At 38.3% G+C, this 24,864-nt stretch overlaps 1 protein-coding gene across 1 annotated transcript in view; it reads left to right on the forward strand.

The window, feature by feature from the left end:
• The window catches only part of PTPRQ (protein tyrosine phosphatase receptor type Q), a gene marked incomplete at both ends in the record, with an annotated part of 124,650 nt that overhangs the window by 582 nt on the left and 99,204 nt on the right, over positions 1–24,864 (forward strand). The window contains 13 exons of the mRNA XM_083365356.1: positions 584–719; positions 7,422–7,676; positions 8,444–8,661; positions 10,645–10,831; positions 10,939–11,223; positions 13,639–13,923; positions 14,427–14,696; positions 15,163–15,423; positions 17,631–17,761; positions 18,176–18,305; positions 20,146–20,296; positions 21,680–21,786; positions 22,931–23,028. Of these exons, the coding sequence (XP_083221482.1) occupies positions 584–719; positions 7,422–7,676; positions 8,444–8,661; positions 10,645–10,831; positions 10,939–11,223; positions 13,639–13,923; positions 14,427–14,696; positions 15,163–15,423; positions 17,631–17,761; positions 18,176–18,305; positions 20,146–20,296; positions 21,680–21,786; positions 22,931–23,028 (2,514 nt within the window). The remainder of the gene's footprint in view (positions 1–583; positions 720–7,421; positions 7,677–8,443; positions 8,662–10,644; positions 10,832–10,938; positions 11,224–13,638; positions 13,924–14,426; positions 14,697–15,162; positions 15,424–17,630; positions 17,762–18,175; positions 18,306–20,145; positions 20,297–21,679; positions 21,787–22,930; positions 23,029–24,864) is intronic.

The raw sequence follows: 24,864 nt of genomic DNA on the forward strand, positions 1-24,864 counted from the left end.
TCATGTGGCCAGCATGACTAGACGCCAAAGGCACACGGAACACTGTTACCTTCCCACCATAGTGGTCCCTATTTTTCTACTTGCATTTTTATGTGCTTTCGAACTGCTAGGTTGGCAGAAGCTGGGACGAGTACCAGGCGCTCACTCTGTTACGCGGCACTTGGGATTCGACCCGCCAAACTGCCGACCTTCTGATCGACAAGCTCAGCGTCCTAACCCACTGAGCCACCGCGTCCCTTTTATTTGATGACTATTGAAAGGCTAATGCTTGGTTCTTTAGTTGCTACTTTTCTGGTAGTTATTTCTTTATTTTATTCTTAAGCAATCACAAAGTAAAGCAATTGAAATATCTTTGTAAAGCAGACTCTGCAGAGCTCATTATAACTTTGTGGATTATTAGTCCGGATATTATATTAAGTTGGAAATCTTGATAAATATACAAAGGGCCCTAATTTATACAAAAACATAGCCGTAAGTACTGAAACATAAATCACATTTTGTTCAAATATTTGTTTATGATTTCAGCCTCAGGTATAATACTGTATTAGTTTTTAAAGTAAATATTTTTTTTTAAAAAATATAGAATATGAAAAGCATTTCTGCAATTCAAGTAAAAGTACAGAAAGTTACAGTTCTACTTGAAGAAGGCAAGAAATACGATGTGATGATCCAATCAGTAAAAAGTGGAAAAGTTCTATATGTGAAATCATTTACAATATGTAAGTAAGACAACATGTACAGATAATGCTCGACTTATACCAGTTCATTTAATGACCATTCAAAGTTACAACAGCACTGAAAAAATGATTTATGACAGTTTTTCACACTTATGACCTTGTGGCATTCCTATGGTCACATGATTAAAATTTAGACACTTGGCAACTGGTTCATATTTATGACAGCTGCAGTGTCATGTGATCACCTTTTGCGACCTTCTGACAAGCAAAGTTCACTTAACTATCGTGTAAGTAACTTACTGTAACAACTGCAGTGATTCACTTAACAACTGTGGCAAGACAGATGATAAAATGGAACAAAATTCACTTAACAACTCTCTCACTTAGCAACAATAATTTTGGGCTCAATTGTGGTTGTATGTCAAGGACTACCTGTACGCCAGATAAACTTCCCCCACATTAAATTTGCATTAAAATTAATATGAAAACATAATGTGATGCAAATATTACTTATTACCATGTTGGCATTTTGTTGATCAAAATTGTACATTTCTGTTTCAGTTGCTTTTTGTTAGTTTTATACAGTACAAGTTTAGGGGGGATGTTTAATTCTGATTCATATAATTGTCAAATTGATTTTTTGCATTAATATTGATCATGGGGCTCGTGTAAACTTTCAGAGAATAATTCACACCTTGTCAACTTTATTTATTTGTTTATCTTATTTATATGGCAGCCATCTCACAAAAAACATGATTGTCATGAATGGATTATGGGGCTGCCTTTAAAGACCATTCTATCACTGTTCCAAACTATCACTGTTCTAGGAGGTGATTATGTGGCAGTGATGGATATGCTGTGATGTGCTATGAATGCTGTTACTGGTTCCAGGTGCGATGCCAAGGGCTGGTTATCACCTATAAAGATTTTCATGGCATATGGCCTGTTTATTTGAAGTCTGCCTCGAATAAGCAATAGTTTCTGCCTGGTTTAGTGAGAGTGGGCAAGGTGGCTATGCTTCATGTTTCTTCCATTAAACAGTATCAACCATGAGAACTTAAAAAGTATGCTTCTTCGTTGCAGTGCCTGCAACATTCATATAGCAAATACCCTGATGATATTTGGAAAGATACTGAAAATTTGGCTACTCTCCCAGGCTTTAGGGTAGGGTAGTGATCAAGGTCTTATAGTATGCTTGGTTTGTTATAAAAAATTGCCTTCTGGATCTGTATGTACTTGTTCTTACTTTCTAAGCTGCCTGTTGTGTATGTAAATAGTTAGCAATAAGCCATAGAAGATATTGCAAACACTGTGCAGCTTTGCAAGGTTTAAAGCGGGAAAATAAGGTGCAATCATTGGACGCCACAACCAAGGAGCGGGAAAACAGACAGTTTGTATTGGTTACAGTTCAAACGCTTTCTCTATAAAAGGGTTGCAACATTTGACATTTGACAGTTGACTTTGTGTATTCAATAAACTCGTTCAGTGTTAACCACTCTGAGTCCTCGTCAATTCGAACCAAACAACTGGCGACGAAGGTGGGATCGACAGAAGACCAGAGATTAGGAAGAATTGTCGTGAAGGCGGCAAAGTCTGAGCGAGTCACAGTCAACCGAGCGGCCGCGGCAGAATAGGAAAAAAATTCTCCGAATGGCGCAAATCGGGTCATTGAAGGAATTTGACCCTAACTTCCCCGAAGATTGGGAAGAATATATTGGTCAGGTCGAAGGATTCCTGTTAGTGAACGGAATCACCGACGACCGAAAAAAAGCGGCGGCACTTTTGACAATTTGCGGCACACCGGTCTACAGAGTCGCTGTCGGGCTGTGCCAGCCACAACCAGTCTCCAGCGTGCCCTATGCCGACCTCCTTGCAAAACTAAAGGTGCACTTTACTCCCCGAAGGTCCGAACTTTTTTGGCGGCGCATCTTCGAGAAGAGAAATCAGAGACCGGGGGAATCCATACAGAAATTCGTCGCTGCCGTTAGGGAAGCCGCAGTTCGTTGCAAATACGATAATTTAGAAATTAGGATTCGGGACAGAGTTGTGCTAGGCTTACGCGATGAACAATTACAAAACAGAATAATCGCCAAACCTACTGGCGATTTACAGGAAGTGCTCGACGAACTCCTAACGTATGAGTCTACCGGGTATCGCGACCCCCCCCGCAGTAGCATGGCGACAGCACCTGAAATTAACCAAGAGGGCTATGTGGACTGCGGGGAGGTGGATCAGCAGTGGGAGGAAGAGATCGCCGAAGTCTCCAGGCGATTTGGGAAGATGGCACCCAGACAACTTAGAAGCGAAGGGCCCGAACCCGGCCGCCGGCAACAACCCGCAACACCGCAGAGACCACCGACCGGGGCACAACGACCGTGGCGGGACACCGCAACCAGACCGCGCGACAACGACACCCAGAACCGATGCGGCAGCTGTGGCGGCAACCATCCCCGCGCTTCCTGCCGATTCCGCACCGCCAAGTGCAGGGCTTGTGGCAAGACCGGCCACATCCAGGCCATCTGCAGAAACCGCGTCCGGGACTCCCGTCTGAATGAAGTCGATGTGTGGCCAGAGGGTAAGGTAACCCCCAATGCTAGTGGCAAGGAGACCCCTAGATCCCGGGCGAAATTTTCAAACCCAGGGGAGGTGGCCCGAGTCAATCGGAAAAGGCAGGGAAGGGGGCACAATTTTCCGGACGGAAAATTAAAAATCACAGTCCTTCTGCAAGGGGTTCCTTGCAGAATGGAAATCGACTCTGGGGCTTCAGTGTCGATAATTTCCACTGAAACCCTGAAAAAAATTGAACAACTAAGTGGAAAAAGAATTCCACTTAGCCCAACAAATATTCAATTAATGGACTTCCAAAAAAGTCCAATAATCGTAAAGGGAAAGACCAGCCTTAGAGTTAATTTTAAGGGATTTAAGGGGGTCTTAGATGTGGTAGTTACGGAGGGGAATAGGACTAGCTTAATAGGGCTTAATTGGTTTCCTGCCCTGGGAATTTGGATAGGGGGAATAAATTCTGTGATTAAAAATAAGACCCTCGAATCCGTCTGCAAAGAATTTGCAGACGTATTCGATGGATCTCTAGGCAAGTACAAAGGGCCCCCCATTAATTTTAACCTAGACCCCTCAGTAAATCCAATCAGGCTAAAGGCCCGGAGGGTACCTTTTGCCTTAAAAGAAAAAATCGAGGCCGAGCTCGACCGGCTTGTAGGCCTCGGAGTTTTAGAACCCGTTGAGGGCGGTTTATGGGAGACGCCGATCGTCACACCCCTCAAACCCAATGGGGATGTGAGGATCTGCGCCGACTATAAAGCGACCCTCAACATTGGAATGAAAAAGCATGCTTACCCGGTCCCGACGGTGAAGCAGGTCCTCGCCACGATCCAGGACGCCGCCATCTTCGCCAAGCTCGACTTGGCGCATGCGTACTTACAGTTGACTGTTTCCAAAGAGGCTGCAGAGGCGCAAACAATTGTTACCCACAAGGGGGCGTTCCGAGTCCACAGACTGCAATTTGGGATTGCAGCTGCTCCAGGCATCTTCCAAGAAGTGATGGAGAGGACCTTAAAGGGCATACCTGGAGTATGCCCTTACTTTGATGATGTCCTAATAGCTGGAAAAGATGAAGGAATGTTAGTAGAGCGGCTGGAACAGGTACTGGGTAGATTTAGAAAGGCTGGATTAAAATTAAAAAAGGAAAAATGTAGCATAGGGGTTAAATCCACTGATTTTTTGGGGTTCAGGATTGACAAAAGCGGGGTCCACCCTACCCCTGAAAAAATTAAAGCAATAAAAGGGGCTCCTGAACCAAGGAACAAGGCTGAGCTACAGGCCTTCCTAGGCTTGGTAAATTTTTATCACACTTTTGTGCCACATAAGGCTGCCATTGCAGAACCACTGCACAGGCTTTTAGATAAGAAGACCCCTTGGCATTGGCAAGACAAGCACAAAGTGAGTTTCCAGACCTTAAAAGATATCCTTTCCAGTAGCTCAACTGTAACCCACTTTATAGAAAATAGACCAATCTACCTGGCGTGCGATGCTTCGCCTTATGGCGTCGGGGCAGTAATCAGCCATTTAGACACCCAGGGAATGCAAAGACCCATTGCTTACTACTCCCGCACACTAACCAAGGCAGAGCGGAACTATGCTCAAATTGACCGGGAAGCTTTAGCCATAGTGGCAGGAGTTAAAAAGTTCCACGACTACCTGTATGGCAGGAACTTTACAATCCTGACAGACCACAAACCCCTGCTGGGACTGTTTACCACAGATAAACAGACTCCCCAAATTATGTCTCCCAGGATGCTGAGATGGTCCATTTTCCTCTCAGCATATTCATTTTCCCTCCAATACCGACCAGGTAAAGACATGGGTCATGCAGACGCTCTTAGCAGATTGCCCCTTAGCACAACAGAGGAGGACCCTGCCCCAGTGGGACAAGTAATGTCCCTACAAGATATTCCTGATCTGCCCCTAACTGCTAAAGACATAGCGGAGGCGACCAATAAGGACCCCATCTTAAGGAGAGTAATGGCCTGGGTCATGAGCGGTTGGCCCAACGCCAACCCAGACGTAAAATACAGTCCATTTTTCCGAAGGAAGGATGAACTATCAGTTCATATGGGTTGCTTACTTTGGGGAACTCGTGTAGTAATCCCAGGAATCCACAAATCAGCTATTCTATTTGAATTGCATGAAGGACACCCTGGAATAGTAAGGATGAAGGCCTTAGCTAGGAGTCACTTGTGGTGGCCAGGATTGGACCAAGACATTGAGGAATGCGTTGCCAATTGCCATCTGTGCCAACGTTCCAGGCCTGAACAACAACACATCCGCACACATAAATGGGAGTTAGCTAGGAATCCTTGGTCCAGGATTCATATTGACTTCGCTGGACCTTTCCAGGGGTTAACGTTCCTTGTAGTGGTCGACAGCTACTCTAGATGGCTAGAAGTAGTACCGGTCAGTTCAGTAACGGCAGGCAGAACAATACAGGCATTAAGGGGCCTCTTTGCCACTCATGGGTTGCCGGATTTAATAGTGTCTGATAACGGGCCACAATTCACATCTATTGAATTTCAGGATTTCCTCAAGGCCAACTCGATTAAGCATAAGACTTCTGCACCCTTCCACCCCTCCACCAACGGATTGGCTGAAAGGAACGTGAGGACCACGAAGGACGCGCTTAAAAGAATTATTCGAGGTGACTGGCATCAGAGACTAGCTGAGTTCTTGTTGGCCCAACACACAACCCCTTGTTCGGCTACAGGGAAAAGTCCAGCTGAAATGAGGTGGGGAAGAAAAATCTTGACCAAGTTGGACAGACTACACCCCGACCGACTCCAACCAAACATTGAATTTGACATTCCTAACAGAACATTTGAAGTGGGGGACTTGATTTGGGCCAGGAACTACGCCCAAGGGGATAAGTGGATTTCTGGGGTGGTAACTGAAATCTTAGGTCCCTTATCATACATCATTGAGGGGGAAGGGAATAGGGTCTGTAAAAGACACATAGACCAGCTGAGGAAAAGATCTAGTGGGTGTGTGCCAGCTGAGGGGGACCAAAGCTCAGTTAGGGCAAACAGTACAGATAACATTAGGCCTGAAAGTGGTGTAGTGGTGGGGCAAGATGACATATTTCCAGATGCCCATCAACAACAATTCAGTCCAATTGATTGGGAAATACCCCTGCGAAGTAGGCCAGTGACAACTGAATCCCAAACACAACCTAATACACAAGGCAGTACATCTGAAGCCAGTAACCCTGAGCCCAGGTCCAGTAGTAACCAGCATAGTAACCAGCAGCCAAGCAGTCAACCAGGAAAAGGGGCCCCTAGCAGCCAAAGTAACAGATACCCTTCTAGAATACATAGGCCACCAAAATACCTAAAGGACTTTGTAAAGAAATGACACCAACTGGGGGGTAAGGGGTGTTGTGTATGTAAATAGTTAGCAATAAGCCATAGAAGATATTGCAAACACTGTGCAGCTTTGCAAGGTTTAAAGCGGGAAAATAAGGTGCAATCATTGGACGCCACAACCAAGGAGCGGGAAAACAGACAGTTTGTATTGGTTACAGTTCAAACGCTTTCTCTATAAAAGGGTTGCAACATTTGACATTTGACAGTTGACTTTGTGTATTCAATAAACTCGTTCAGTGTTAACCACTCTGAGTCCTCGTCAATTCGAACCAAACACTGCCCACTTACATTGAGCACTCTAAACTGCATTAAATAAAATAAATAGCTGCATTAAATAAAAATAAATAACTATAATTGAGTTGTTCAGTTAGAGTAACTTAATCAAACTTACTCTCTAAACTGAATTAATTTAGTTCAAATATTTGATTTCAATTAATGTTATATTCTGAACTGGACCAATCTAAATCAGATGGGAACTGAACTGTATATTATTGATATACACTATTCTCCTTTGTAAAATTTATTTTTCAGAATGGATGATTGTCATAATGTTTATTCAAACATAGTAGTTCCTCTTAGCTGCCATTAGTATCAGATTGTTTTGCACACATTACTATTTGGAGCAAAGAATTTAACATGTCTGCATTTTTGAAAATGAGCTTTTCACTTTTTCAATTTTAGTAGATAGTTTTACATACTGTATAAAATGCAAACAGACACATAAATACAGTTGTGCTGAACTGATTCAAAATAATTTATCTTAATGTAAATAATCTAATATAGAATTTGATTTTCTCTATGTCTATTATAGATGGAATTCCAGAAAGTAGTGTCAAAACTCATGTGACAAGTACTAGTGTATTGTTTAATTGGAGCATGCTGGTTCATGATTTTTCCATAGGAATTTTCCATAATAATGTTTCTTGTATATTTAAAAATCAAGAACGATTTTATGAATGGACTGATCTGAGACCTGCAACGTTGCACACATTTTCTCTTCAATTTAAGCAACTTGACTTAGAATTTATTAATGTATATCAGATACTGCTGTTTGAAATTGAAACAGGTCAGTATTGTAATTAATGTCTTATTGTCACTTTTCTCTGTGAATATCATATACTGTAATTCTGCATTAAACCATGACCATTGTCTGATTGATAACATGTAAGCTTTGGTTTTTTTTTTTTAAAGTTCCTTTAAAAAAATGTAGAGAGTAAATATAACTAGTGAACATAATAGTGAAACATGTCCCAATTCATTGCATTACAATCCTTTGCTAAATTTCCAGATGTAAATTTCTATTGAAATAGGAGGCAGGTCTTCTGCTATTTAGTGAGAATAACAATATATAACTTTAGTGAATTATGAATTATAATGAAAATATACTACTCATTACAGTTTACTCCAATTAAAGAATTTATACATAATAGTATTTAAATTTTCCTGAAATTGTTTTTGTAGTAATAGTGATAAAAATATGAATTATTTTACTTAACTCTGAACTCTTTTACTGAAAGATTTTGATTGTTTCAAAAACTTCAGAATTACACTGAAATATATGCTTGTACACACACAATTTTTACATTCATTATATCTATAGTATCATCTGTGGACTAAGTATAGGAAATAATATGTGAATGCACCATTGATTATTACATAGTGGAATGAAATTCATTATGCATGTTAATGAATTTATGAATTTAATGGATAAAAAAACTACTTCATTCCACTTTTTAACTTGTTTGAAATATGGCTTTTTAAAATTTTAAAATCTTATTTTAACATTCATATGAATTTATTTACAAAAGCATGTCATTAAATATTCCTTATTAGGCTTGTGTTCAGATGGTTGGGCAGCTTTCAAACAGAGTTGCTATAAGGTTAATACAGACAGCAAACCTTGGAATATGGCACAACATCAGTGTGGATTGTTTTCAACTGGGGCACATCTTGTTGATATTAGAAACAAAGAAGAATATGCCTTTATAACTTCTTATCTTCAGTCATTCCACCAGCTAAACCTGATATGGACAGGACTTAATGATATTAAGGTCAGCATATTAATTCTTAACAAACTGTAGATCTGATATTGATATTTTGGCTTCCTGCTACAGATTTTGAATAGTAATACACACACACACAGACACACACACACAGACACACACACAGACACACACACAGACACACACACGTATCTTAATTTTCAGCAATGCTACTATAAAAGCATAATTTACACACGTATTAACAATTATAGCAAAATAATGATTAATTTAAATTATTACTTAAAATGTATGAAGTAATAAATAATTGGAAAAAATTACAATTATCATTACTGGGAAGAATTGCAGTTGTTGAATGTTCTACCAAAGTTTCTCTTTTTGTTTCAAATGATACCTATATTGAAAAAGGATGCCAACCTTGATCAATGGCAGAAGGGTATTAACAAATTTATCTGGGCGGGGAAAAAACCAAGAGTTAAATTTAAGATTTTACAAGATGCCAGGGAAAGAGGGGGACTCAAGGCGCCGAATTTGAAATTGTACTATGATGCGGTTGCCTTGACCTGGGTTAGTGATTGGCTTAATTTAACTAACAAGAGAATACTTCATCTTGAGGGATGGGATTTGGTATATGGATGGCATGCATATTTGCTTTACAATAAGAAGGTGGACAGGGCTTTTAAATCCCATATTCTTAGAAGTGCTTTATTGCGTGTCTGGAAAAAGTATTATTATAAGTTAAATTATAAAATACCGATTTGGAGAATTCCTGGACACGCGATAGAGGGCGTATCTATGGGAGTGAGTATGGATATGGTTTCTTATAAGGAACTACTTAGATTGCAAGGGAATGATTGGCAACTTAAACCATTAAAGGAGTTAAGACAAGAAAACATAAGTTACTCTTGGTTTCAATATACCCAATTGAAAGCTAGGTGGAAGTCAGATCAAAAGGTTGGCATCACAATTACAGATCAAAATTTAGTAAAGCAAATTAGAGATTTAAATTGTGCACATATAAAGGATATATAATGCTTTAATTGAATTGGATTCGGAAACGGAACTGGTTAAAGACTGCATGATAAAGTGGGCACAAAATATTCAGGAACCAATTTCATTGGACACCTGGGAGATAATTTGGGTCAGAAATGTTAAATTTACTCAGGCTCAAAATTTAAGAGAAAATTTTTATAAAATGTTTTATAGATGGCATCTGGATCCCAAGAAGTTGTCCAACATGTATCCTAATTTACAGTCTAAATGTTGGAGGTGTGGTAGTTTAAAAGCTACCTATTTTCACATGTGGTGGACTTGTAGAAATATAAAAGCTTTTTGGATTAAAATTTGGTGGAACATTCAAAAGATTTTTAAGAGAAAGATAAAGTTTTCTCCGCAATTGTTTTTATTGGGTATTGTTGTAGATTGTGATGTTAAAGAAACTAACTTGATGTTGAATATGATAACAGCAGCACGGTTACTGGTGGGACAATATTGGAAGAAGGATAGTTTGCCCGCTATAGAAGAATGGGTGTTTAAAGTTTCGAATCTTGCAGAAATGTCTAAGATTTCTGCTTATTTGAAAGATCATTCACAGGAAAGATATATTTCAGTTTGGAGAAGATGGATAAATTATATTCAGAACAAATATGGGACTAAAAAGTTCCATTTAGCTTATGAGTAGATCTTAGTGGGATATTGTTATTGGTACATTGTTTGTAGTTATGTTAAAGGGGAGTTAAAGCACATTATGAATTTGGTTAATTGTATATTAAGTATAATTTTTATTTAGAATATGATTATTGTAACTATAATCCTGTATTTAGCTCTGGGATGTGGGGGTGGGGAAGTGGGGGGGTTTGGGGTGGGAGGGATTTGGGGATATATTGTAAAATTTTGTTTTTGTAAAACTCTTTAATTAAAAAAAACAATTATAGCAAAATAATGATTAATTTAAATTATTACTTAAAATGTATGAAGTATATTGAAGAAAACAATTTATTAATTTAACAAAATCAGTCATCTTGTTTCTTTTAGGAAGAAGGACATCTCACGTGGATTGATGACTCCCCATATCTTGGAGAATCTGAATTTTCTTCTCTGTCACTGATACCAGACAATGAAACTGATTGTTATGCTTTCCAGAGAAACCCATTTGTTCCAGATTATCTCTTCGTAGGATTTTTCTGCTATATCTCTTTGCCATATATTTGTAAATATGAATGTAATTATTTTTTCAAGTTTAAATTTTTTATTAAATTTTATTCTTTAAAGCAAAAAAATGCTTATTGCGAATTGATATTTTTAATTTAAAATTTGATTTTTTTGCAGTATCTTCAGTTCCTGAAAACTTCACATTTAAAGTACAGGATGTCGGTACAAATGAAGCAGCCTTTTTTTGGAGCAGTTTGAATGGTTGGCTGAATTCAGATTTTCAACTTAATGTTAAGTACTACTCTGAACACTCAGAACAGTATACCAATTTTTTTAATCTAAATTCAACACACACAAACACTTTCAACTTGAACCCAGGTCATTCTTACAGATTTTTATTGTCAGCCCAGAGTCCTGAAGGAGCACAAATTAGTTTGCATCCTGTTATGACGGTAGAGACAAGTAAGTTACAATAACATAAAAATTGTGTTGTGCGTCCTTGTTTAATATATATGCTCCTTTAAAACAAAAAGTGGTTTTGTGTTTAATGTCCTCTGAGTAAACAATCAGATTCAAATTCTGGTATCCCTCAGAATATATGACAAATTAATGTTAACATTAATATATAGTAAAAATTATCATAAAAATCTTATCTTTAAGGAAGATTTACTACGTACAGTAGCATCTAAAGATATTTAGCTTATTATCTCAAATTATACAGTATAAGGTTTGAAGGTCTAATGGAGGTTTGTTGCTGTGTGTCCTGTATGCACACAACTCTTTCACTTCTTTGATGTATCAAGTCTGAATATGCAGAAAATCTCAAATAGCTTTTGAAACAGTTTTGAAGGTCTTGGAAAGATGTGGTTGCTTTAATGCCTTAAGGATGGTGAAAGCCATTTTCTCATTGGGGTTTTATAGTATTTTATAAGCCTCTTCCTCACTGCCACATTAATGTGCTCATTTGCCTCTTTTTGATGTGGCAGAAAAGTATGTTAACCCAGTTGTGCTATCCTTACAGCCTAGAAACAATTAACTCTTTATAATTTCAGGGTGCTGATTGGTGGAGCTCCTCTCTTCCTTTTTTATCTTACCCAGTCTCATCTTCTGGCAGACAATAATAATTGAGTTTTCTGTGTACTATGGGTAGGTCGGCAGTTTGGCGGGTCGAATCCCGAGTGCTGCATAACAGAGTGAGCGCCTGTTACTCGTCCCAGCTTCTGCCCACCTAGCAGTTCGAAAGCACGTAAAAATGCAAGTAGAAAAATAGGGACCACTACGGTGGGAAGGTAACAGCGTTCCGTGCTCCTTTGGCGTCTAGTCATGCCGGCCACATGACCACGGAGACGTCCTTGGACAAACGCTGGCTCTTCGGCTATGAAACGGAGATGAGCACCGGCCCCTAGAGTCGGAAACGACTAGCACACATGTGCGGGGGAACCTTTACCTTTACCTATGGGTAGGGCAGGAGGGGGAAATTGGACAACCCCTCCAGGTTTATCCCATGAACCTTGTTTGACCAACCAATCTGGTTCTTTTACTTTTTTGCTACAAGATACCATTAAATTATAGCCTGCTCAATGCAAACTGAGTTGTCCATACATAACCCTCCTCTTTACTATTCTTTGGGAAGGTAAATGAATGGAATATTTGAAAGCCTTAAAAGTGTTCTTTTTGGGATCTTATCACCTAGTCCTAGGAATATGTTTATTTTCCTTTTGTTATTGTTTCTCCCCCAGTCCACTGGAATATTGATTTGATGACATTCAAATAGAGAAGCCAATAAAGGTAAAGGTAAAGGTTCCCCTGCACATGTGTGCTAGTCGTTTCCAACTCTAGGGGCCGGTGCTCATCTCCGTTTCAAAGCTGAAGAGCCAGCGCTTGTCCGAGGACGTCTCCGTGGTCATGTGGCCAGCATGACTAGACGCCAAAGGCGCACAGAACGCTGTTACCTTCACACCGTAGTGGTCCCTATTTTTCTACTTGCATTTTTTACATGCTTTCGAACTGCTAGGTTGGCAGAAGCTGGGACAAGTAACAGGCACTCACTCTGTTACGCGGCACTCGGGATTCGACCCGCCAAACTGCCGACCTTCTGATCAACAAGCTCAGCATCCTAACGCACTGAGCCATCGCGTCCCTAGAGAAGCCAATGCTATAATATAAATGTTTCATGAGATCAGTACTCCCTAAAATTGATCTTCTTTTAGACTGATGTTTCATTATTTTTTATTCATTTATTAATCACATTTATATAGTCTCCAATTCCCCCAAAGCTGATTCTGGGTAAAATGCAACCAATATACGGCAGATAAAAATACAAAACAAAAGTTTTCAAATGACTGAAAACTGTGTATGTATCTATGAGTGTATGCATCTCTGCTGCAATGCACCGATATCCAAGCAGGTTTGGCATTCCCATACAAAAGAAAGAGGCTATGGAAGCCAGTTTGGTCTCCTTGACAGACAATAACAATTGAAAATGTAAGTCAGGGCCCAGAGACTGGATGGGGAAGGATTACTCCTGCAGCAGACCTATGCTAAACTGATCACATCATACCCAGTCTGTAACCGAGGAACTTAAATTTATTTTAATCTAAGGCTTGAGTCAGAATACTGCTGGTGTTTTTTCAGTAAAATACTCTTTTCTACTTTCTAAAAAGAATAAGTGGACTTTCAGAAATAGGAGAAGGTTTCAAATACAAAACCATCTCCAAATTAGTTGAAGGCAGTTTATATAAACAAATGTCTGCTTGTACAATTTACTTCTGCTCATTTTTCTGCCTCTGCTTTTTATTATTGCATCTTTTATTATTTACCTATTTGTCCCATTTTTTACTCTCACCTTAGAACTGTTTTTTAAATTTCTAATCATAGGACCATTACATCCGCACAATGTAAAGGCAATAAGAGTGACATCATCAGAAATATTTTTAAAATGGGATTCTCCAGCAAATTCATTCAATGAAAGTTTCCATCATTATCTAGTGAACATTTTTGATAGCAAAACAAGCAAGTGGAAAACTTTTTCATTTGGAAAAACTAACATGTCTGCTGTAATCAGAAATGTCAAATCATATAATCAGTATTGGTTATATGTTCAAAGTGTTACTGAAAAGGGAACTTCCAGCTGCTATGAGGATCCTATAGAAATAATAACAGGTAAAGTTAACTACTGGTACTCCTAATAATAATGCCTTGAATGCTAAATACTGTCTGGTAGGTAAAAAATGTTCACACCTGTTTTCATATAAGGTACTATTATAAAATTGTATTCCTGTTTTAGTTTTCAATTAGGCATAAGAACGTCTGTGTTGCAGACCAGTGTTCTTATCAGGAAACTAAACTTCTGGGTAAATTTAGAAAACACTGTTACTTTTTTAGAAGAACTAAATATACTTTTTGTCCTAATTAAAACTTGAGTTGCTAAAACACCCTCAAATATACATTATAAAGTGTACATTTACACATAGAATTTTTCTCTTTAAATCTTAGAAACAAGGAATCTATTTCAAAATACCTATTCCATGATTAAACCGCTGTGTGTTCTCTTCATGAATGTGTCTTTCACAACTGAGAAACCATTTTTTTAAAAATAGTGTTATGACAAAGAAAGAAATTTTACTGTCCCAGATACAAAGGTAGATATTATTTTTGTTGCTTAGGTGTGACGCCACCTACTAGTCTGTTAATTCATCCAGAGGATGTTGGCGAAGACCATGTGATTATCTCTTGGAAACTCCCAGAAGAGGGCCAGGAATCCTATATTCAAGTAAAACCAACTGCATTGAAGGATAAAAGCATGACGTTTTTAGTAAACAACACAGAGAGATTTAAAATTGAACCATTAATTCCTGGAATGACTTATGATATAGGAGTGGCGACAGTAATATCTGGAAATAAGAGTGATTTGACTACCATTCGCTGTACTCTTAGTAAGATGTTTTATGGCTGATTTATATACATTTTAAATTTATTATTCAGATTTAAACACAACATTGCTCAGGTTATTTTAAGAACTAAAACAAGTATTTGTTATAAAATAAATGCATGAAACAAATAATTATCTTATTACTAATTTTAAAGAGAACAGTGTCATAGGGGATGAAGATTGCAATATTTAGTAGATAATGGAAGCAGAATTAAAATTAAGTGGATCCACGATTTAACATGCTTTTTAATGTATTGGTTTGTCAATAGAATACTATGAAATTTTGTAAGTAGAATATAAATATAGTTTTTTGTCAATCCTATTTTAAATTTACATGTAATTTGTGCCCATGTTTGAAGGACAGTATCCTTTATTAGAAAAAAAAAACCTTATGCAATATTTATTATTATAATTGGCAGTTATTTGTAAATAATATGTTGATCATATTTTTCTGTTTATTGCCATTCTAGAACCCAAACCAATACAGATGGTTATTCCTTTTGAAATCCATAGTACTTTCATGATTTTATATGTTAAAATACCTGCTGTTGGAATAATTGATGGCATTCGCATCATAAGTAAAGAAGGTCCAAATGTAACATTTGCTTTACTGAATGATGGAAAAGTAACTATAGAGAAGCTAACTCCAGGAACAGAATATGATTTTTTTGTTTTTACAACTAGCAGACATATGTTAAGTTCTGTACATCATCTGCCAGCTATAAAAACATGTAAGTTATTTAAATTTAGATATGGTTTACATTTAATATATATAGATAACAGTACTTAATTTCATTATGAGTTACACAATGACAATAAAGATATTCTATTCTATTCTATTCTAGATGCATATTTTGTGCATTCTCATATAATCGTAGAATTTTTGTAAGAAAAAAAAAAGTAAATAGGCAGCACATTTTCACCTGTTTTTGCGAGCTGCTGAACACAACAGCTTACTTCTTACAAGATGAGAAAAATATAGTCCAAATCAAGAAGTAGCATACAGAAATAGGCAAATCTATTTTTCTTTTTTCAAATTTTTTATTTTTTTTAGTACTTGATTTCTGCATCCTTCTGAGAATTATTTTTCCCCCAAACTATTTGCCTCCAAATCTGTAAATATATGCATTTTTTAAAAATCCCATTTATATCCTGCCCTTCTCCAAAGACTCAGGGCGGATTACAATCTAAGAAGCACAAATCAATGTGCTTAGCAATAGCCATCATTCTATGTATATGACTGCTTATTAGGGCTTTCGCCTCCCCCCCAAGCGGCATTTTTACAAAGTCAGCTTATTGCCCCCAACAATCTGGGTCCTCATTTTACCTACCTCGGAGGGATGGAAGGCTGAGTCAACCTTGAGCCTGGTGGGACTCGAACCCAGTGGCGTAGCGTGGGGGGTGCAGGGGGGGCCGGCCGCACCGGGTGCAACATCTGGGGGGGCGCGCTCGCACTCGGGAGGGATGGAAGACGCGCCGAAGCGCCCTTCGCGCGGCTGGAGTCCCTCAGGGGGGATCTGGGGCTGAGGCGCACTCGGGGAAGCAGCAACTCACAACCAGCTACTCTTGGGGGACGGAGGCACAAAGCCGGCCAGACAGGGCTCGGAGACATCCCAGACCAGAGCTGCACTTCCACCTTTCCCAGGGCGGCCCCCGCAGACGGAGCGCAGTGCAGGGCACCAGCATGCCCCACTGCCAGAGAAGCGCCCGCCAGTGCGGCCCCGACTCCCTCACCCCGCAGCAGGTGGCGGCGGCGTAGCGGGGCTTGCAAAAAGCGGGGCGGTCGGCGGCGGCTGCTCCCGGCGCCGGGCAAGGGCAAGCAGGGCAAGGTCGCTCCTGCTCAAAAGCCAGAGTTCAGCGGCTGGCGAGGCGCTCGCGCGGGGCTCTCCCGGGGCTGGCGGGCCGAACGGGGACCGGCCTCCCCCTCTCCACGCTAGAGCGGCCCCCGCGGTGGCGGCCCGGCGCATGTGGCTGAGGGGGAGGCGGTGGTGGGAGGGGGGTCAGAGGAGCGAGCCGAGCTCTCCCGGGGCAGCAGGTGCGGGCTGGTGCGGCTCCAGGCTCAGCCGCAGCTCCGGCCAAGGGCTGCCAAGCTCACGGGCCGTCGTGCTAGCCCCCTCCCTCCCTCCCCACGCCCGGATGCACCCCCGGCGGAAGCCCCGGCCAGCCGCGGTGCATGCCTGAGCGAGATGGGCAGCTGCGCTGGCGGGTCCCGCTCTCTTCCAGGCATCAGAGGTAAGAAAGGGACGGCGGCGCCCCCAGCCGCCCCCCCTCCCGCCGGCTCCAAAGCGGAGGCTCCGCTGCGCCGCCCGCCTCCTGGCACGGCCTTGGGTCCCGGCGCTTCTGCCGCACATGAGGGAGGGGATGCCGGACCTTCCCCCTTTTCCCGGGGGAGGCGTGGGTGGGGGGTGCGGCGGACGCCCAGGATGCGGGGCTCCCTGCGGCAGACTCGAGTGCTAAAATCCACGGGTTAGGGGGCGCAAATTACTTGCCTTGCCCCGGGTGCTGACAACCCACGCTACGCCACTGCTCGAACCTGCACTAATTGCAGGCAGCTGGTGTTACTTAAGGAGGCATTAGCCCACTGCTCCACCAAGGCTCTTTTATATGTAATTTACATATAAATTTCTTTTATATGTAATTTTCCTCAACATGCACATTTTTGCAAGCATTCTAACATTATAATGTATTTGCATACATTATTTTCATTAGCATGCATTGGTGCGCACTTTGTCCTACTAAAAAATACATTAATTTCAATTCTAAAGATATCACCAAATTACAGTAGGAAACTGTATATTTCAAAGTATTCTAAGTTTAATTTTAGGTATTGAGTTCTCTGCTAAACATAATGTAACAGGAGGAATTATTGGATCTTACCATTCATTCAGGGTTCCTTTTAGGTGTGTTTGATGAGTATTTTTCATACTGCTTCTTATAGGTCTTGCAATTCCACTAAATATATATGAAGGCAGAGTCACCAATATTTCAATACAGATTATTTGGGATCAGGCAGAAGGAAACTTTCAGCAATATGAAGTCACATGCACAAATTGTGCAGATACTTATAGGGTATGTTGCCAAATAAATTCTTTAAAAAGAGCAAAACTGAATATTTTACTTATTTTGCCTTTCTTGTTAATTTTAAGTCCAACTGATAATATATGGAAGCATCTGTGTGGTGAAACAAATTCAAGTCAGGCTAGATGGATCCTGTGATGTATTTTGGAAAGGAATGAATGCAGGATATAGCTGTTAGCTATATTGTAATTTTATATATCTTCTGTTTTTTTTTAAAACCACCAAGTGATTACTATATGGATATCTGACTTCAGAAATCCCTGAAAAAAGGATGCATATATACACAGATGACCCTAGAGACACATAGCCACTAATCACAAACATAGCAATCTCTGGACAGTGAGACAGGCAGCAAATAAATTTAACAAATAAAATAAATAATACATTTTTTATTTTGAGCTGCAGGTCCAAAAGGTCACACAAGCAATGGCAGAATTTTCCAATCTGACTCCTGGCTTCTTATATAACTTTACAGTTAAAACTGAAAAAGAAGGATATAAGGACAGCCCTCCTGTAAGCATACAAATAGAAACAGGTATGAGAATGTAACTTTTCTGTTTGTTGTAACATTTATGCTTGTTTCGAGCATCACAAAGTTCTTACACAGAAACTTTTGCTTCTCTACCACACTATAGAATGCTAATCCTGGACAAAACAGGACATGCTGGATCAGTTCTAAGCCTAGCTATCTAGGGGTCTATCTTATATAACAGATGTATCTAGGAAGTTCACTAACAGGAGATCAGAGCAACCATCCTCCTCTACCATTATGACTCTCATATGTCTAGATCAGGGGTCAGCAACCTGAAACAATGAAAGAGCCCCTCAGAACCGGTTCCCTCACAAAAGGAAAAACTGGGAGCCGCAAAAAATGTGTGCACATACGCGTACATGCGCGCATGCGCAGAACAGGGTTTGACTGAAGAGTGGAGCCAAGGCGAGATATGCACCTACACTGCATATTTGAATTGATTGGTTGAACTTTTTTAGTCCCACTTTTTTTTGGGGGGGGACTGCACATGGCAGACGACTGGGAGCCACAGGAGATGGTTGAAAGAGCCGCATGTGGCCCCGGAGCCACAGGTTGCAGACCTGTGGTCTAGATGGTTAAAAGATGTTTAGTCATAAGCTTCTATTTTAATATACTTGATTGTGCAACTTGTTTTTCTTTTCTCATTATAAATCACCTCTATATGAGAGTACATATGGAGGTATAAATCCAACTCCCTTTTTCTGCCTTTTCATCCTGTGAGTTTTCATATTTATAATATATTACTCTTAATTACATTGAGGAACCTGTAATGTTATAAACTTCAAAGGAAATATATTGGTTACAAGAATTCCACTACATATGTCTCCAGATAGGTATTTATTGGATTACTAATCTAAGGTTTCTAACATTTTCCATGTTGGTAGAGCATCCTCCATGAAATTTCAGACAGTTCCAGAGGGATGTTTAAGCTTCTAAAGCATATTTGTGAGGTGTCAGAGAAAGCCCAGAATCCATAAGGGAAATTTTCTGGAGGTAAAAATCCAGTGTGCTGGTAATGTCTATTTTACTGATGGACAAATAGCTGATAAAATCCAATTTTTCTTAGAATAGAAAAAAGAATATGGTCTTTTATAATTAATTTAATACATTAAAAAATGAAAGTATTTTCTTAAATGTTGTACATGAATTGATATGCTGATAGAGGCAATGCCTTTTTATTTCAGGTATAAAGGCACCCATACTGGTTACTGTATCAGTACAATACTGTACTGTACAAGCAATTTCTGATTCATCTCCATACAATACATGAAGCTTCTCCCAATGTGGATATCAAAGTTTTGTGAGGCTTCTACATGACTGATAGTGAGAGACACTGTAAAGTGTTAGTCATTAGTGAGATGGGCAGTGCCTACATCTGATAAATAAATATTGAAGAATTATGTCTCAAAACCTGTGCTGTATTATAGAGTACATTAAACTATGAAAGAACATATACAATTCAGAAGAATTAGTTTGAACTTTAGCAGTTATTCATCTATTAAAGAGTCATTTCAATAACTAATGTAGAAATGTCCAGGAAGTAAATATAGTTAAAGTCACAAAAATTGGAGAGCTGAGTTATACCATAAAAAGAACTATAGGAATGTTGGAGTGGGCGAGCTAACTCAACAGCTAACTTCGAAATATAGACCCTACCTAAGTAAGGTATTAATAACATTTGCATTTCTTGAATGGAAATTTATTTATTTAAAACATTTATATAGCCAGCCATTTTATATTGAACTTTGTTGTAATCAAATTACAAAAATCAGTTTACAGGTTTATATGAACTGATAATTTTCACTCTTCCATCCTTTCTACTCTTTCACTCTTTCATTAATAGAGCCAAGCTCAGTTAAATATATGAATCTGAGTAAAGATTCTGGATCAATAGCTGTTACCTGGCCACCAGCATTTGGTATAGTTGATGGATATATTGCTACTTTGGTTGGCAATAACTCTAGCAAGGAAGAAAGATTATCATCAGATAAAAGGTACCTTTTGAAGATGACATAACTTTCTGGCTATAATATAATGATAGTGATAATGCTATGTGAATACACTTTTGATTAGTTATGTATTATTATATTAGTATTGACTCTTAGAAACACATTGGTGTATTTTCTCTATCAATCGGACAAAAGGCCTGTAATCTAGTTCTTCAGGTCTTCCAAACGTGCACCCCTTGCACTGTGGCTGAGTCAATATTCATTACTACTGCTCATCTATTTTTTCTTTCTACCTTTTCTAGCATTTGAAGATGTTGTACTATATTGGACTAGTATATGGATAGATCCAAGCAAGTTCTGCATTTTCTAATTGAAAGTGGAAACTTTGTAACCGTGCATATTTTCTAAGTACCATCTAAGATTTTTTTCTATTTATTAAAACAGCGGTAGTCTCAGTGTGCTAATAACAACTGGGACTACAGCTGGTGTATGCCATAATCATTCAATTTTGATTTGCAGAAGTTGACACTTTGTGGCTTTCTCCAATTTTATTCTACTATCTCCTGGTATTGCCACCTTAATTATCCACACTTTCGTCTTTTCAATCACAGCTTAAATCTGATGTGTTATCAGTTTGAATTCAGAAATTACACAATATTTTAATCTAGTTTTTCATTACTGGCACATGATAATTTTTAGAGATGTTCCAGTGAATCATGGTGGCAACTAAATTATATCATTGTTTATAATCAGCTTGTGCAATCTTCTTGCATGAGCTGAGTATATGATCAACAGTTTCTTCTGCCTCTTTGCATACCCTGCAATTTGAATCATTTTACAATTTTCCAGTTTTGGCCTTGATTGCATTAGTTTGAGTAGCTTGCTTTGAGGAGTCAATATCAAACCTTCAGTTAGTTTTTTTAATGCTCCATTTGTAAGCTATTGTCAGATTTTATCTTTATCCACTTTCTCAATTACCTTTTGAAGAAACTGATCATGTTATACTTTTCCTTGGCAGCATTCTATTCAGGCTTTTATTACATTATTTCAATTCTCATGTGTTGTTTCCTTCACATTCGCTAAATTTCAATTTTTAATTGTATCAATGCTTGTTCTTGGCTATCTTTTATATAATCAGCCAATACATGCTCATCTTCTTCAACAGTTTGTTTGATTTGCAGTAAACCTCTGGCTTCATTTCTGCAAGGCAGGTGTAGCCTATCAATATCAGTACAGAGATTTAATGTATAGTGAATAGTCACTAGCATTCTTGTTTTTCCCCCCAAACCGTGCAGTTCAGGTTGTGTCCTATTAATAATTTCAGCAGTATATCATATTTGAAATATGTCCATGTTTGATGTCATCCAACTGTACAATGCTTCATCCTGATATTACTAATAATAATTAGATTATTTTCTTTAACTGTAGAAAGTTCAGATTTGATGGCCTTTCCTCAGGAACAGAATACTTTGTTCAAATTGTGACCACTAGCAGATTGAAGAATAGTTTCCCTACTTTTCTGAGAGTTACAACTGGTAAGTTAATTATATGCTTTATAAATACAAATCTTAAACTATGTTTTACAGAGCATAATCACATTGTAAAACCCACATACAGTGTGAATCTCAACCCCAGATACTCCTTGATTATATAAATGATCTAGTCACAAAGTATTTTATTTTGTTCCACCCATTTTTTTTTATCGAAGGTAATGCAGTAATTCTAATCAAGATATCTATTTAACCCCCACAAAAGGTACTCTTATTTCAGAGCAGGAGTAGTGACTGGAAAGCACTTGTTGTATGGATGAAGATGCATGTAGCTTTCCATTCATGCTAATCATTAATTTGCACTGCTAAAACAGTTGATTATATGCATCAAAATATTTAATAATTTTTTTGATCTTACATTGTTGCTTAAAAAAACTTGAGCCAATCTGGTATTCCTTAGTGCACTGATAGAGTACTATGCACAGATTCTGTACCCCTTAACAGAATTCCGGTGCTCTTTCTGTTTGATATTCAGAAGTGAAAACTCAACATTTTGTATAGTTTTTGATGTTCTCTGATATTGTTTCTTTTCTGGCAGGTGTTTAACTACCAGCCTAGGTAAGATCAGTTTGCTAGCTGTTTATATGTGGTACCTTTTGTTACTAGCCTTGATTGGGGGATTGTTTTGTTTTATTGTATTGCATTTTGAGTGAAGTATTGTTTCTTCCTTGATTGTTCTTTTTTGTCTGATGCTGATTCCTTTTTGTCTGGGTATTGATTAATAGGTGTGTGATGAAATTGAATTATAGCTTGATCTAAGATGTCACCAATTTTCCAACTGAATTTTTGACTGAGTTTATTAGTGTGTTGTGAAATTAAGGGATTTTCATCATGTCTTCTGCCTGCCAACTGATGTTCATGGATGTGTTCTCTTAATATTCTCCCTGGTTGCTTCATGAACTGGTTTTGGCAGTACTTGTAATACACACTATAAATGACTCCTGTTTGGTTTGTTTAGGATGCTTTGGATACTTCTTATTATCATGATGCCTAAAGGTTATAGTACTCTGTTGCTAATTTCAAAGGTATTTTTGAGATATGGTATAGTTACCCTTTCCATGGATATCAACCTCATTTGGACTATTGTTACTTTTTGATATCTACATTTGCCTATTTAATTTTATTTCAGACCCAGATCCACCTTTAGCTTTACATTCCTTAGGAATAGAAGAGAATACAGTTTACTTATTTTGGGAACTGCCTAATGGAGGTTTTGATAATTTTGAGGTAAGAAAAATAAAATGGAAAGAAACGATGACGTTTATCATTACAGATGTTTGGTTTTTCAGTAGTATATGCTGAAAGCAATCCCATGCGTTACACAGTTCAGCAAAATAGAATGTAAACAGATGTTCTAAGTGGGAACATGGGAAACATTGCGAATGGATAAATTTTTTAAAAGCCTGATTTTTAAAATCATTTCTTCAAATTATAGCTTTAGTGACTTTATTTTAAAACCATGCAACCATATTTTAAAGAATTGTAGGATTTCTAATTGTTTTGTTTATCTGACTTAACTAAGCCTGAAAAATATCCATTACACATTTATTTTGTTTACCTTAGAATAATTTAGATTTTTTTTAAAGTACCAGCGTATGTATGCATCTGTGCAAATGTAATGTTTTTAAATGGTACTTTGAAAGGATGTTTTAATAGTATGTGGAAAGAAACCATTATTTAATATTAATCCCAGTGATGTCATATTACTGCATGATATACCACAGAGCAAGAAGCCATGCAAGAGAGTGCTTCCTCTGAATAAATTAGATTAAATGTGAAATATTAATGAACAAAGCTTTGAAATAGTGGTTGCTTAGCAAAGTTCAGTGTACAAATAGGATCATGTAGCCAATCATTTAAAATTAATCATTTCCACTCATCCAATTTTTATTACAAGCTCAGGCATTGATTGTGTAAAGATAATATTGGTGTTTTAATATCCTATTTTTTGGCTCATCTAGTTAATTCAGTTGCTTTTAATAGTTTTGGATTTAGATAACTCTAACCAAATCTAAATAATATAAATACTAAATTTTATTTATAAAAGATCCTTATACCACAACAACATAGATTACTGTAGCAATGATTTTTTTTTTTGGTCAATCTTTGTTTCGGAGACAATCATTTGGGAGGATACTTTACAGTCTTTTCTCTCATATAACAAGCCTTGCTTGTGAAATTAGTTCTGCCACTTACGGACTTTTCCTCTTTTCACCTGTCTAGTTAAGATTATGGATGAAATGTAAGGTTCATCTCAGTATCAATGCCTCCTGATTCTGAGGTTGGTCTGTCCACTTAAGATGCCATCCTCACTGTTGTCCTATTTCTAATTTTGTTTTGAGGGAGGGTATTGAGAAAGTGATAAATGACAATTACAATTACATAGTACATTCAACTGGATCTGTGGAAATTGGATTCAGACTTATACATAGCAGAGAAATTGTGTTGCTTTTCTCATGGATGTTTTGTGAGAAAACATTAATGGATGAAAAATGACCTTCCTTGTTATGCCACCAACTGGTCCAGTTAGTGGTTGCAGGGGACAATATTTTAGATCCTTGAATGCTCTGTTATGGGGTGTTCCTAGATTTAATTTTTCTACTATCTAATATTTTCATGAAGCCAATGGACAAGTTATTCAATTATTTTCAGATGAGGTTTTGGGAATACTCAAATATTACTCCATTATAATGCTTCACTCAGACCTAGTAGAAGACATAGATGAAGACATGGATGAAATTGTGGTCTGATGTTTCATCAGTGTCAAATTCTGAGTGGAAATAAACAAGCTGAGATTCAACCCATAACACAGAGTGAATAGGCAATTCAGGAAATAACTGATTCCAAAGCAATTTCAGTTTTTGTAATTAATTAGGTTTTGCTAATCCAGAGAGAAGAGACTTGCAAAGTTCATTTAGAAAGCAGATAATTTGCATAAATAAAGACAATTTTGCATAGGTCTTTAAATTTTAAATACTACAAATATAATTCTTGGTACTTTAAAAAAAATGAAACAACAAATCAAAATAGCAAAAATAGGATAAAGATGAAAAAATAAACATC

This window comes from Vipera ursinii (assembly GCF_947247035.1).
Source record: "Vipera ursinii genome assembly, chromosome: 6".
NCBI lineage: Eukaryota > Metazoa > Chordata > Lepidosauria > Squamata > Viperidae > Vipera > Vipera ursinii.